Genomic DNA, 16,492 nt, shown 5'->3' on the forward strand with positions numbered 1-16,492 from the left:
AAATAAGTACCTATAAATATGAAATATGTCAAATATTCAAGTAAAATTTATGTAATTTTATTTAAATATTCATTTGAAATTATCCATTAAACCTAAATCATTAATGTCTAATTTAAATTTATACAATAGTACTGATATTATACAATACGATTAAAGCTTTCAAAGGCGGTAACCGTACAATGTTAATTAAACATTTTTGGAAAGATGTTTAGTATTTACTATGAAAACTATCACAGTGTTTCAGTTTGCTATACATATACGACTATAATTCAATATTGATGTCATTAATATATTACCTTACGGTTTAATATTTGATTTTTTAATTGTATTGTATAGGTACATTAAAATAAATATATATGTAAAAAAACTTACCTAATTGTCCAGTGTAGCAAGCACAGTATTGTCCGACGGTATTCGCAACACACAGCGGCGCACAGCATGCGTCCACACAAAACAACGCACTTGTAAAACAAAGTATCATTCGCAAAACAACTTCATCGACGATGATAGTACACCACTTATATTATTAATTTCGCTTTGCAGCATTTTCCTACAAAAAAGAAAATAACACTAAATAAAATAATATCGATAACACACACTAGCACAACACTATAATGACCGCGCGTTTCGACTCGACTCTTCGAAATTTGTATTTCGAACGTCACTAATATGCAATACTTTTTTTTATATTTCGAATTTCTCCACCTTCGTCCGGTCACTGCAAAGTGGAAATCACGACTGGTTAAACAGTGTTGATTCGATTGATTCGCTGAGTTGGCCACTTTTATCGATATGTGTGAATATTGTTTTGTGTGTAAATTAACTAAGTTTATGTTTGTGTGAGAGCATACAGTGTAAATTGTTAATGAAACGAGAAAATGAATTTGCAACATGGTAAAGAAGTCGAATACTTAATTATTGCTATCTAGAATACATGAATATTGCAACAAAAAGTAGTTTCACATACATATTTCATCAATAGTATAAGTAGGTATATGCGTAAATAATCATTAGTCGTACGTAAATTTTTTATAACAGAAATTGAATGCATGTATGTATTTTTTAAAATATAAATATATAAAATCTTTAAATTTATAAAATTACGATTTATTGAAACTAAATATCAAGACGAACAGGAAAAGCGTTGGAGCCGCATAATTGTCGTTTAGATTGACTCGTAATTGGTATACACGATTATAGAAAACAATATAGCTATATATTTATTTCAAGAGTTTGCAACAAAGACATTGCATTGAATGCTAGTCAAACGCCATATTTAGAAATGTCAGCGTCAATACAATTGATACAAAAAGTAAAATTTAATGCGAGAAACTTCTATATAAATCAGAAAAACCCGTTTGTGTGATGGATTTCGCCATATATTCTTACAACAAGAGTAACACGCATTGTATTTTTTTTAAATTTTAAATTCTAATAACGGAAGATTTACAGCAGAAGTACTAAATTTATTCAAGTAGATGTTATCCGCGAGATATGTCTTTTTATGTGATAAAATACGACTATAAATACTATACCTAGGATACTATCGGTTCCCGAGGTACTAGCTTTTTTTATATAGCATGACGGTAGCATACGGTCCATCTGATGGTAAACGGTAACAGGGTAGGTTATCGTCACCCCAAATTTCATAAAGATCCGGTAAACATTTTACTCATGATACCTTTCACAAGACCGAAGATTAATATATTTTACGATGTATACGTAAATATATTAACATATACATATAGTATTTTGGTAACTTATTTTTTAATAATTAATATCAATAATATTATTATAAATTATAAAAATAAAACGTTCCTTTATTAAACCGACTGTAAACTGTAAAAATAAATTCAATAAGTATTTTCTGTTTGTAATAAATAAAAAACATAATTATGTGATCGTAGACAATGTTCACATATATTCATTAAAAAAAAGTTTACGTACTTTAGAAGAAGTATATAATTTTGCGATTTTTTCAGATGAGTAAATAGATGGACATGCTCGAGCTACGATGGACTACTTTAGTTAATACTGGCCGTCGGCCAGACGGACAAACAACAAAAGAGATGCGCGTACGCACGCCGTGACAGCTGACATTAATCACAGTGCAAGCAGATCGTGCACAATATCTTCAGAGTTAGAAATAATATTACGTACCAACAATTGTTGTTTACTATGTCGATACTAGTAGGAAATATCTGGGGGAAATGGATCTGAATACAAACGTTAAGTTAATTCCTGGCCAATTCGCTACGATATGCTAACTGACCAGGATGAGCATGAAGTCGCTCATGCTAACATCAGCCATGCCAGCGTTATAGCATAAGCGCAGACGTGTACCCAATTCCATTTTTATTTTTAGCCTTTGTTTTGATAGTGTTAATTTTGTTCCTGTATTTACTACTTTACTGCTTCAGAACCTCAGCTTGTCCTAAGACATATGCCAATTTGATTATTATTAAAAAAAATAAAAAAATAATTGCATGCCGTGAAATATCTACACAATAGTGTTCATGTTGTCATTAAATTAAATATTTAGGTACTACAGAGCAACGATGTTTCAAATATGGCAATTGAATTCGATAATCGTTTTTATTTATAAAATTGGATAAGCAAACAACCTGACAGAACACCTTATGGAAAGTTGAAAATGTCAACTACATACATGAGCAGTATTACGTACATTACGACATTTTGGAGTACTAAGATGACATGCCTATCAACCGAAACTCAACTTACAAAGCCCACCTCGGTACTTTACGCACAAAATACACAAACAGATATACAAACAAACAGAATGTTCTAATAATTGCTCCATAAAAATTAATGGCCACTCGACAAGCCTGATTGCGGATGGCAGACGGGTTACAAATTACTTAGTTCTTACTATGCGACGGTAACAAATGCACCGAGATTGCTCTCGTCGATAGACTGAGCCCGTCAGACGAGATAAAATTGAACAAAAAATCCTACATTTCCGGGAACTAATCTAACATCTATACCGATATGTGTTGATTGTGTGAACTAGCTAATCTCTGAAACTATTAGATGTATTTGAAAAAGAAAAATTATAGCCTTCTTCTTTATAGCCTGTGAAACGAAAGTGTTGTGATGCAATACGATGCGTACGGGTTTGAATTTTTTATTTATCTTTAAGATGATTTTATTATTCTGTAGTACGTATAATAATGAACAATTATAACATTAATAATAAAAAAATGAGACTTTAGTATTACTTAGTAGGAATTAAAAGTTACTTAGTATGAAAGAAATTAAATTATTGGAATTAACTCGAATTTTGTTTTTAAATAATTCAATAGTTTTGCAAGTATAATATGTAATTATTTTTAACTCTAACTTTGTTTAAATATTTTGATTATATTCCCCAACTAAATACAGCTATTTAAATTGCATAATTTCTATATGCACAGGTTTTTCTGATTTATTATATAAATAAATTAATTAATAGAAAAATATGTCTCGAATGATATATATTTTACATTACCAAGTATTAAATATAAAAGTGTCCATTTTATTCAACTAAAACTGATCAGGCAAAATAAAATACATTTTATAAGGTATACTCGTTTCGTTTTTGAGAATGTTGCAAATTCAGTTCTTTAAATATGTGTATCTATTTCTATATGTTTGTCTAAATATGAAATTAAGTCCAAATAGGTAGTCGTTTGTGAGTTTATGTATAGTCCGGACTGCTTTTAGTAACTGGAATTAGGTAGTAATTTAGTGGAAAATCTTTTTTGAAAAACTATTGTAGCGTATTTTTAGTAATGCCATTCGATTAAATGTAAGCAGTTCGCACTACAGTTCGACTTACATGTAAATGCAGCAAAATATCATAAATATTATCGAATGTTACAAGATAGTGATGCGAAATAAATTTAGGAAAATCTGTCGATTAAAGATTCAAAAGAATTTGTTTTTTTTAAAACAAAATCATAATAACTAATTGTACAAATAAAGTTCTTCGTGAAAATATTTGTAGCCCTTAAGTAGAAAATTGAACTTGAATTATTCAAAAAAACTATCCATAATATATCTGATAATATAATATGGATTATTACATTTAATTACATTATATATGATACATTTATACATAGAAATTTTTATATATATCATATTATCATATCTATATTTACTTTTTTGTAAGAAACATGGTACAATAGCATAAATGCGGCAATTTTACAGGCGGTAACACGCTGAAAACTAACGTTTCATTCTAGTAATTTTACTGCATCGACATTAAAGTCGAAATTTAAGCTACATAAGTTTCGTCTAGCAACTTAAGAGATTTTTCTTAGTAAGAATTACAATATATCTATCTTTCAACATTATTATTTTATTTAAATAAACTAATAGTAACATCTATTTTAGAGAAGTAAAAGAAACCATATGAAATATTTCACTGTACTGAAATTATTAGTTTCCAAAGTAAAACAGCTGATTCGCTACACATGTGGCGACCGGACCTAGGAAGCAATACAGATATTGGCGCTAACTTTGTTATCATAATATATAAGCTGTTTAAGAAACTATTGTTTTTTTATTTGTAAGATCTACGGCATTGGTATAATATCAAAAAATATATAAAATAACTTTCTTGTGACACGAGATATTTATGTACTATATAGGATAGTAGGTATATATAAAAATCTCGCGTCCGTGTTTGTTATTAAACTACTACAGCTTTTGATGTGTGTTGATGTTCTAAAAAAGATCGTAGACCATTATTTATAACCCTAGGTGATAAGGATCCCTATAGAGAGAGATATATTTATATGGCAGAACAAAGTTTGCCGGATCAGACTGTAATTAATAATAATTTGACAACAGATAGCGATGTTGCAACTCTTATTAAGAGGGCTACTTATTATTAGGTTAATAATTTAGTTATGGATATAATCAACTACTGATTCTAAATAAATGATATACAAGATTAGTGATGGGTATGACAATTCGAAACTCAGTAATAGCATTAACGAAACAGTCTGTTTACAATTATTTGAGGATATATAGATTAATAAAAATATTAATTCACAAAACCGAATAACTTCCACAAAAATTGATTTTTGTTTTTGTTTTACATTTTCAACTGCACGATTACTTTAATGTTCATTATATACAAGCATTATTAACTAATTCTTGGTTCAACCATAATTATATTTGGGAAAAAGTTTGAGTTTTCCAAATTTTTAATTGTTTTACCCTTTCCAACACCACATAGTAATTCATTAGTTAAATGTTTAATATAAAAATATAATAAATCTTTAAAATAAAATCCTTTATCCTTTTCTAAAATGTTCCATTTTCAAAATATATTAACCAGATGATAACGATAATGAATAGATAGTAATAATGATAGACAGATAGTAGTTAATGTGTTAACTTAATAATAAATGTATGTTCAGTATGTGTATGTGTGTTTGTGTTTTGGAAAAACTATATTACTATTAAAGTCCGTACTGGCGAGTCGAGTTCCTTAATTCGAGACCATCGAAGATGTTAAGGTTGTGCTTCCTCGCGTACTCGTTGATGATCATTTTTCCTGTGAACAATAAACAAAAACACTCGCAAAGCAAGAAAATATGGTAAAAATGCATATTAATGGAACATAACCTATACATCGCACGCTTAATAATAATGTTTATTATTAATTATTCATTTAATTTTTGGAAAATAATCTTTGGAATCTTAAATTATGGTCGAATTTGCAACACTTTATTTTTTTTATTAATTATTTTTATTGTCAGGAGTGCGATATATTGTCATTACTAGCAGTTACAATTGCAAATTGTTTCTCTATCAAAGATATCTATAAACCAATTTCTTTATTAATACCTATTGTTTAATAATATGTCTATTACAGTTTCAAAGAACTACTATATTTTCGATATATTGTAAAATACCTATATAATGTTATTAAATAGGTTATTTCAGTACTACCCATAATGATGGAGGATTGTATAGAGTTACTTTAAAGTATAAGAATGTAGAATATATATACGCGTGTACCGACGCAACATGTTTTGTTGTTATAAAAACTATTTATAACAACTTCAATAGCTACAATACTAATTTTTAGTTTGTCTAAATATTTTATATGAAATGAAGTAATAAGAACTGTAGGGTTTAATTTTATAAAACTGAAAAGCGGTATTTTTTGCTGGGTTAGGTTTATTTGTGATGTATCTTATTTAAATTCATGTTATACATTGTAACCCCTAAACTAAATACATAAAAGATAGTATATATTGATCAACTTTGCATAACGAACCTAATGTAACCTGTAATTAACTAAACTAATCGGAAATTTGATTAACTAAACTAATTTCTTGAAAATTTCTTAGTGAAAGGTTAATTTAATAATTAAACTAATCTTTCACTAACAAACTTTTACTAAGTCGATACGTAATTGTGAAGTTTATATGAAAGATTTTATTTTGCATATATGTGAGTTACATAAATTTCTGCTATTTCTAGTATATAGAATCATCGTTATTGTTTTTATTCCCTACATTTTACACACAAGTTCCATTTTTCAAATAGCTATTAATATAAAGGGTAAACATGTAAAATGTACACAATAATAAGTCACTCCAGTCTCTACAATACAGGCCTGCGAGCCTAGTGTAGAACTACAGTAAATTAAAATGTGAATGTGTATCATGAATAAATATTATTATTTTTTTTTCCAATTATTCTCATCTCCCCTCTTAAGGAGAGGAGATGGCAACATACCCCCGGTAGAAGCATAGTCGGCCGGGGTTCAGGGCCCCAGGGAGAGAAATTATTGTTATTATTATTATTATCGTGTGTCAATGACATTTTCTCTACTATTGTTGTTGATTGCATTGTAGTAACGATAATAGTTCACATCTTAAATATAACTCAAATAATTCTATTTAATTATTTATAGTGTATTATACCAATAAAATAGTGTACGTAACGCTGTATTAAAAAAACTTCGATCTTTATTATTCTTAGAAAATTAAATTTTACAGTTAATTAGTCATTATACTAATTATAAGTTAACAATATATGTAAAATAGATACATATTTATGTTTTATGTCATAAATTGAACATTCATTATTCGTACTTCCTATAGAAATAAAATTTAATTGCATTTTAGATAGTTTATAACAAAATACGTCTGTTTTAATCTAGAAGAAAGATATAGGTATGTACTTAATGCATATATTAATATAAATGAGTTCTGTATCAATTATTGTCAATGAATTATTATCAATGGAAAGAAATAAAAACATTAGACGTAGGTACTAATTAACAAGTTGCAATCATAACGCTCATATGCAATTTATTGTCTATGGCTCTAGTACTAAGTTTAATCAACAATATGCATTTTTAATATAGTTACAAATAAAGTAATGAATATCTCTTGTTCAGTATTTATTACAGAATGCCAGTACTTATGTTGTATAAAAATTAGATTAATACATTTATAAAATAGAATTTAAAAAAATATATATAAAAAGTAAGTCTATAGAAAACAAATATAAGAGAATAGACAAAAATAAATTTACAAAGATAAAAATTTGATTTTTTTTTTCAAAATATATTAAGATTTTTTATTATATTTGTTAATATTTAACTTATATTTATTTTTAAGGTAATATCAATAATTACTACCTCGATATAATTTATTGTATATTCTTACACATAGGTACGTATGTACCTATATATAAGTAGATATATAAATTTACTTCGAAGCCAGTAGTTAACAGGACTATAGAAATATGTACTATTTTTATTTTTATACAATACTTAAATATTTGTATTTAAAGAGCAATAAAGAATATATATACCTATATACAAAAAATGTATTAAAACTATGCTAGACACTTACGAGATTGAAAGGCATCTGATTAATCATTAACAAACAACTGTTAACAAAAGATTTCCATTAAATACTTATAAAAAAATACAATAATAAGAGTAAGAGATGTGGAAATAAAAAAAAATCTTCTGCTTACTAGGTACTATTACTGAAAATCATTCAATACATCAAAATTAATCCAATAGCCAACACAATAAAAGTTTCCTAAAATGATATCCGAGTTAGATTAAATTTAAGTTTTAATATAAATCATTATTTTTTTATTTCCAAAAGCTACTAAAATAATACATGTAATAATTAAAACAGTTGATTACTGATTAAATTGCAATGTTTGTTATTATAATTCAGAAAATAGCTTATAAGTATCATTCATGCCTATGTCCAGCAGTGGACGTCTTCTGGGCTGCGATGATGATGATGATGATCATTTATATATATAACTTAATGTTTTTATTAAAATTTAAATGTTACCAATCTTTTTTTTAATATTAATATTAGCTAATATATTGATTACCAATCGTAAATTCATTTATAAAAATTTTATTCTGAGAATTTTAAGAAAATTTACTGAGAAATACCTAAATAAACATATTTTTTTATAAAATGTGTTATATTATTTATCTATTGTTATATTTTACAATTCTGATAAGCAGCTGTAATCAACTGTTTCAATTTACTATATGGTAGATTAGATTTTTAAAGTGAAATTGTTATGGCAAAATTATTTTCTACACGCATCCAAAAACCGAGCAATGATCTAATTTAACGATATGATAGATTTATGCAAAAACGTATAAGTTGTCTATGAAATGTATATTACGAACATAACAAGCAATTACTATGTTTTTATGGCAATATTCTAATGCCGCTGGATTTTACCTCCTCACTGGACAAACGAACGTGAGCGCGGAGGGTACTTTAGATCAGCGGAAAGACTTAAGGAGCCGATTGAAAGCTAACTCCTGCTTGAAGGATTCGACTTTAGTATGAGGACACTGCTAGAAGTTCGAATTGATGGCTCGTTACAATTATGATTTCCGTTTCATTGTGAAAGATGGGTGGATATTATAGGTATCGTAACTTTATTAATTAATAATTTTAGTCATTGTTCTGATATTAACTGTATTTGACATATACATGTGAAAAAGTCGTATGTATATATCAAATTGAAGCCAAATGTTATGTGAAAGTCTTATGTCGTTATCTCCCGTCAACAAACACGTAAGTAAATCTTCGGATTATCTATTGTCCACATTAACAAGGCGGCCTAACTACATATTCTCTTGCTATTTTGCTATGTATTATTGCTATTTTGTTATTCAAAATCTTAAATATGAACTGAACAATATTTATTTAAAAGACTAACAACGTAAGTTTCTTTTGCGATCTTCTTGTCATAAGTCTGTTTTCCGAATGGATCAAAAGTGATATTAAGTTTATTTCAATAAAAACTATTTATATTTCTACTATATACCCTATGCATACAGTCCACAGACAAATGCGTAAAAAAAAGAAACTATAGAAAATAGAGAAAATAATTTTGCCAATAAATTCGCGATAGCACGTCACGATGCCTGGAATTGTGGCAAAAATTACCACTACTCCAAAAATCTCGTAGTACAATCGCCTCGCAAAAGGACATAACTATATATACATAAATATGTTTTATATGTAATTGTGCACCTACCTTCATCAATTTTCCTCGACGCTTCGTCCAGGTCGCTTCCCGCGTAATTCAGGATGACGAGGACTAGGGGCATCATTTCCCACGAATAGTGGAACTTCTCCAAAAGTTTGTGACAGTTTTCCACTAAGGTTTCGAGGGACACCGCTGAAAGGAAAAAGAAAATCTTTAGTACATATATTATTACACACTAAAACGTACGTAACGTACTCATGGCTTTGTGAATTTAGTATATATTGACATATAAATTACTAGCTATTTCCCGTGGATACGTCTGCTTCTTATGAGATAAAAGATAGCCTATGTCCGTCCTCGGGATACAATCTACATATATGTATACATTATAAAAGCAATGCAATCAAGTGCAATGGTATTATACTGTAATACTCATCGTGAGCTTTATGCATTTATTTTTTATAAAATTATATAATTTTATAAAAAAAATCCATCTTAGCATACAATTTCATTATGATCAGTTCAACCGGTTAGTCCGTGAAAAGTTATAAATGCACAGATAGACAGCACCGGTGTCGCATTTATATTTGTAGTAATCACTGGTCATTGTATTTATTAGTAGGTACATCTATATTTTTAATATATACCTATATATATTATACAGATAATTTGAATGGTAAATAAGCTGATGAAGGGCAGCAGTAACTATCGCCTATATACATTAATAGGACTACGGACATCATATGACCCCCGTAATAGCACTGTTGCGTTGCCACCATTCCAGAGGACAAAGATGTCATGCCTCTTATTCTGTAATGTCTTCGTAGTAATATAGGTAGTATGGTATAGTTATACCATACTACCACACAACAACCAGTAATGCTTTCTTACTAAACAATACAGTAAATATTTAACGTCTCATTGTTAACTGACACTTTATTTACATTTACCGAGATTGTTATAACAGTGGTACTGTAAATAAACATTGCGTCATATAGTTGTGAAGTAACGTTAAAAGCTGTATTAATTCGAAGAAAAATTAAAGTTTTATACAAGGAGTATATCATAACATAAAGCCTTCTTTACATTAGTAAGTGGGATATAATAAATAAAAAAAAAAAAATAATAATCCAGGACAATTTACACTTCATCATTTAGTCCCAAATTAGGCAGAGCTATGGTTATCTACTAGAGAACCGATAGAAATACGTAAATATATTTTGTTATAAACACATAGGTACCTAATATACATAGAAAGCACCTGACCAATACAACCAATCATACTTATTAATACAAATGTTTGTATCGTGCGATAAATCGAACCTGCGACTATGGGAAGTGATAATTGCTAGACTAATGAGAATCTAGTGAAACAAGTTTTGAAAGTTATTTCTCTTCAGTGAAATCATGGCTCATGACCCCCATCAACATTAAAGATTTCGCGACACTAGTCTCAGATTATGTTTATACGAATATATTATATTCACGACAATTCACTCACGCACGCGGGTTGCAAAAGATGTTTGAATAAACTATATAGCTATAGGGCTCTGTACAATCATTTATCTAAACCTAAATGCAATACAATAATAACGTCAAGATACTGTAGTTTTTACTTCCGAAGGAACATCTCCAAATCCAATCACAATTTATTCGTTACATTTCGTACAACCCTACGAATCATACAACTAACAAGCGAAGGCTGTACAGTTTTGCTTCTTTACACGATTAGATATTATCAATAAAAAAAAACAATGGTCAATCATAGCCGTGAATCGAGTACCATAAACAAGGATTAGAAATATAATCGAGGTGGCACATCACTAGCGACCATAAAGCGCGGGACAGAAGGTCGCATCGTGGACACTTAGGGCTTTTATGGCTTCCCTTTGTGCCGGAGAGAACCGTGTAGACAATAAAAAAGCTATTCAACGCTCTATGGACACTTGGACACAGTTCGTCACGCTTTTAGTCTCGTATGTGGTATTGCAGTATGCCCGTCTTTTTGTTTGCACTTAACATTTAAACAGACATTTGTCTTTATTGCATGTGAAATTGAATTCATTTATTTGGTAACAATTATACAATTATTCACATATAGGCATATTGAATACAATATTATACAAAGAATTAGTACACAAAAATTTTAAACTAAATCTCAGCTAGATAGTTAAATTATATGTGAACTTTATAGAATCTGTTTAGTAAGCACTTATATAGATACCGTAGGAGCACAAATACATATCTATAATTATAGGCAATATCTATAATTCTATATTAAACCTGCACTAAACAAGAATTTATTATGAACCTTGACAACGTTGCAACCCAAGTTGATTCATAGTTCCACAAAAACCAAGTAATAATTTTTCGAAATTAATAAAAACCAAACATAGTAGATTCGTAGAGTTCGTCATTGTCATCAACAGCAGTGATTGATCCTTATATCATTACAGCAGGGATCGAAATTAAAAACTCCTAATGGTGAGTTTAGACTTAAATCGTATCCATTAGCTAAGAGTTGGTCCTCGGGTGCATCGTAGTCTCCCTACTCATTACCATTTTCTTCCTATAGAAATGAAACTATAAAGATCAGCACCACCCAACAGTTAGAATAAACATACTTTTGGTTTTTACTTAACTTGTATAAATATGTCAATACGAATGTGCTAACATAACAATAATATATACGTAATATAAACCACTACATATAATATACTAGTATATATTGCATATAACAACAGTAGGCAGTTAACATTCATTTTGTTCCTTCAGAATATAATCATAATGTTTACTTTTGAATATAGGCTTATATGTCGGTTTATTATAGCTTGAGTATAACTATGACTAGTTTAGTGTACCATCGTTTAAAAAAGTTGCAATACAATAGGAATTACAAGTATATACCTAACTGAACGTGAACGTTGCACTGCACTGCAACGAGCAGCAACTGATATCCACGTTTTATTACGTAGCCTTTATTGCGGATGGCTTTCCACTGTTCGCTTTACGATTTCAATACGGCGGGTAGGGTATTACTTAATTAAGCCGTATCAACGGAGCATCTTTCGTGTGTTCTATGTTTTAAATAGATAATTAGTGATGTTACTTTGTTGATTTAGTCGATATCGATAAGTAATAAGTCAATAAGACGTCTAGATTGATTAAAATAGACTTAATTTTAAGTACCTATGTATAAGCATTTTAATTCTTGCTATTTTTTGCTACAATAATTAATATTGAATAACATTCGCTACAAAAAACAAAACTGTAGGAAAATTTTAAGATAAATGTTAAGATTTGCATAATTATTGTATACTAAAAATGTAAATTATTAGCATTATAGAAGCAACTATTTGAATAACAAAAGTAGTAGGTTAGTATTCAGTCCTAGTAATCTTGGACACGAGTAGTTTCGAATGAAACGAATTATTAATATAATTTAAGATGAAATTATTATGATTGATCTGAATGACTGCCGTTGAGCCGTTAACGAAAAGATTTCGACCATTCGACCTGATGATGATCACCAACAAAAAAGGCATTCATTATCATTATCATAACATTCTATTTGATGTTCAACGGCAAAAAAAATCAAATGATATACATAAAAATGGTGAACCCATATAATATAATATACTAGCGTATATACTTTACGTTTATGTATACACAATAGGTAGGTACTACTCATACTACTCACGCTCCAAATGGTAATAAAATTTTATGGGCGCATAGTACCAGTTTATCCATTTGCACAATGTGCACTAAATGTGACGTATAGATGATATATATAATTTTTTCCCTTCATTTTAATTGTAATTGACATGCACTTCGCATGAGTGGCGTAATGTTAATCAGTGGACGGTTGCGCAAAGAATCGGTATCGACATACCGAAACGCATAGGTAACCTACAACGAAGATATCGTTGTGTAAATGTAGATATACCTAAAAACAGGGGCGTAGCTCGGTAGCTAGCCGTATCTAGTGTATTAATTATACGGGCCCACGGGCTACGGGCCCTGTACATGCGAAAACAAACATTAAGTACCCAATTTTTTTTTTATTTCACAAATGACAAAAGAAAAAAATATTTTTTTTCCCGCATCGGCTATAAATGAGTTTGCCGAAAAAAGGCAAGGGAAGTGTACCTATATTTAATGTTAATTGTTTGTTTATGGAATAATACATAATTATGATGAATAAATATATCTTTTAATTTTATGCATTTTTTTTTCTTTTGTGAGAAATCTTTAGCCTTCGTAAGGGCCCCATTAATTAGGTAAATTTTTACATGGGGCCCCGCCAAGGCACGCTACGCTTCTGTATAAAATACAACGCACATATCTACTCTTCTTTAAGTATTTCAACAGCTAACGGTCGATAGTTTTTCTATACTTGCGCCAATAATGAGCTAACTGATGGTAAGTGATTGGGGGGATAGGGTTATTAGACATTCCTAATAATTAATTCGACCCCATTGGATCTAATGGAATCATTAGACCCAACGCTTTAGCAATTTACCTTAAATACATTTTTCCAAGACATCATCATGGTGAATTAGCCACGTTGGGCTATGTAAATGAACTGACTTCAAACTCATTGTATTATCCTCTACTAGCAGTAGCCAGTACATACCATTAGGCAGTACCTACCTATTAATTAAAATAATGGTGATAGATAAGTGATTAAGAATTTATATTTTTTACATCAACTAGGTACATGATTAACAAAGACTAGCATCATAGCTGTCCTGACTATTATGATGGCTAGGGTTGTCTCCTTCTCAGGCCCCTTGAATAAGCGCAAATTGTATTTCAAAGATGGTAGTTGTATTCTTCTGGGCACACATCGCCGGAATATGAGTAAAACCATGGAGACGGCGAATTATGCCTACTAATTTGTGCATGGCACAACATGACACTTAAGTATTGCCGATTCTGGAATTTATTGACAATGTAACAGAGACGCTTTTGGGTTTAGATCGCAAATAAAGAGACGGCTTTGTTAACAAGCGACTCATACAAATAATAATAAAAACAGTGCACAATTGACACAGCCCAAACTACGCAGAGCTTCTGATAAACTAGATAACTGATATAAATACTGAGATTTTTTTGTACATCCAAACTTATATCAATAATCATACTCACGAATACAAATGTTTATACCATGCAAGAAAACCCGTGATTATCGGAAGTGGTTTGCTTCATAAATATGATTAATAGCAGTTAGATACCGTCTACCGTTAGATTTTTTATATGGAATGGACAAGTTGACGGTGACTGTTGAAATTGATGAAAGTGACCGTTGCCTATAAATTTCAAGTTTATAGTCGACACCATGCACACCATAAAATACACTGTGATGCACATGCGAGTACGGCCTCATGAAATCCCATATCTGAGGATTAATGTGTTTGGCTCCGTTAGTAATTCCAATATGGCGGTAAGCTACGCTCTCTTAAAATGATTGAATTTGACATAGAACAGGATTTTATAACATTCTATGTCGTTTAGGGGTATTTAAATTATTTTTCTCTGGTATCAGCTGGTGTTAAACAAAAGGATCGACCTTTTATTTGACATTAGCAGAGAATTTACTTTCCTGTATATAACTAGTAGTCTTTTCATGTTAATTTTATATAACATTCTGAGAAATTATTCATTTCCCATGGGAATTTTCATCCCCTATTGTGGTTTATATACTCAGTTAGCCTATGTCATTCACTAAGTTCAAATCTATCTGTATATAAGTTTTTGGCAAAATTGGCTCAGTTGTTTAAGTAAACCATAAAGGCGGAGATATACCTATTTACTTTCGCATTAATACATATGACTAAGTAAAATATAGTAACAAGATTTTCCAACAAATATATCTACAAAATAAAATAAACTAAATAAGTTCTGACAAAAATTCTATAAATTAATAAAACAAATATTGAAAAACATCGATATCTAATATACACAGAAGCACTTGGTCACATCACTATCTATTATAGGTACCTACTACGTAACAGTAGGCACTTACGCATAAGTATTAAAATCGCTCGATGCACTTTAGTTTACATAAAAGGTGTTTCCTTGTCACTTCACATTAACTGTGGTGAATAAATAAGTATGGGAGGTGTTTTACTGTGGCCTCCATTTACTTATTTCCCTTTAAGTTGTACTTAGAAGTAAACAATGGCGAGCAAGTTTATGACTCAAACGCCATAGTTTCGATACAAAGATAACAGTACCTCTACATTTGAATGTAAAGGGACCTTTTGACCAATCCTGACTAGATACGGGTCTGTCCTATGTAAAGGCAGGACTTATCTATTGCCTGCGAGTCAGTTAACTTACACATTGAAGATATTAGAAGGTGGGGCAAATAGCATTATTCACTGTGCCCCCAACCTGAGGTAACCCCGATCCAAGGTTACCCCGACCTGAGGTTACCCCGGCCCTAATTCTAAAGGCTATGACTCAGAAATATTAATAATTATTACTCAATTTATTAAAACATTTTTTTTTTCGTTTCTGATAATTAAATGGCGCTCCGGCCTGCTCTAGCAGAGTTAGAATTGGTCACGATGATTTCCAGGAGCGCGTGGAGATCGACTTGCCATAGTACTTTGCTAGCAATGGACCCACCAGTCCCCATAACTAACAACCCCTTTTTTAAACCCCTTATAATACAAACACTCTGCCGAGGCTCTTGTTGATCACGAAAAAGTCAGATCTGATACAACATCGTGGTGAATTTACTTGGAATCAACCGTACTCGTTTCCAAAGTACATTGACGGAGAATTCTGCATCTATTTGTATTTTCAAAATTTTAATAACTATATAATAATAATAATAATCTCTAAGTACCCTCAGTGTGGATAAATACACATGTAGAAGTATATGGTTCTGGTATACCTAGTATATCTATAAAGATAATAATAATACCTAACCATTCAATCCGCTAATAGAAGATTCGAGAGACAC

At 30.3% G+C, this 16,492-nt stretch overlaps 1 protein-coding gene across 1 annotated transcript in view; it reads right to left on the bottom strand.

Moving 5' to 3' along the window:
• Positions 1–477: 477 nt before the first annotated feature.
• Positions 478–16,492, bottom strand: part of LOC131851778 (protein doublesex) — a 79,601-nt gene continuing 63,586 nt past the window's right edge. The window contains exons 2-4 of the mRNA XM_059202329.1: positions 9,565–9,708; positions 5,485–5,566; positions 478–550 (exon numbers count right to left, since the gene is read on the bottom strand). Of these exons, the coding sequence (XP_059058312.1) occupies positions 478–550; positions 5,485–5,566; positions 9,565–9,708 (299 nt within the window). The remainder of the gene's footprint in view (positions 551–5,484; positions 5,567–9,564; positions 9,709–16,492) is intronic.

This window comes from Achroia grisella, unplaced genomic scaffold (assembly GCF_030625045.1).
Source record: "Achroia grisella isolate CSIRO2021 unplaced genomic scaffold, CSIRO_AGI_Agris_v1 utg807, whole genome shotgun sequence".
NCBI lineage: Eukaryota > Metazoa > Arthropoda > Insecta > Lepidoptera > Pyralidae > Achroia > Achroia grisella.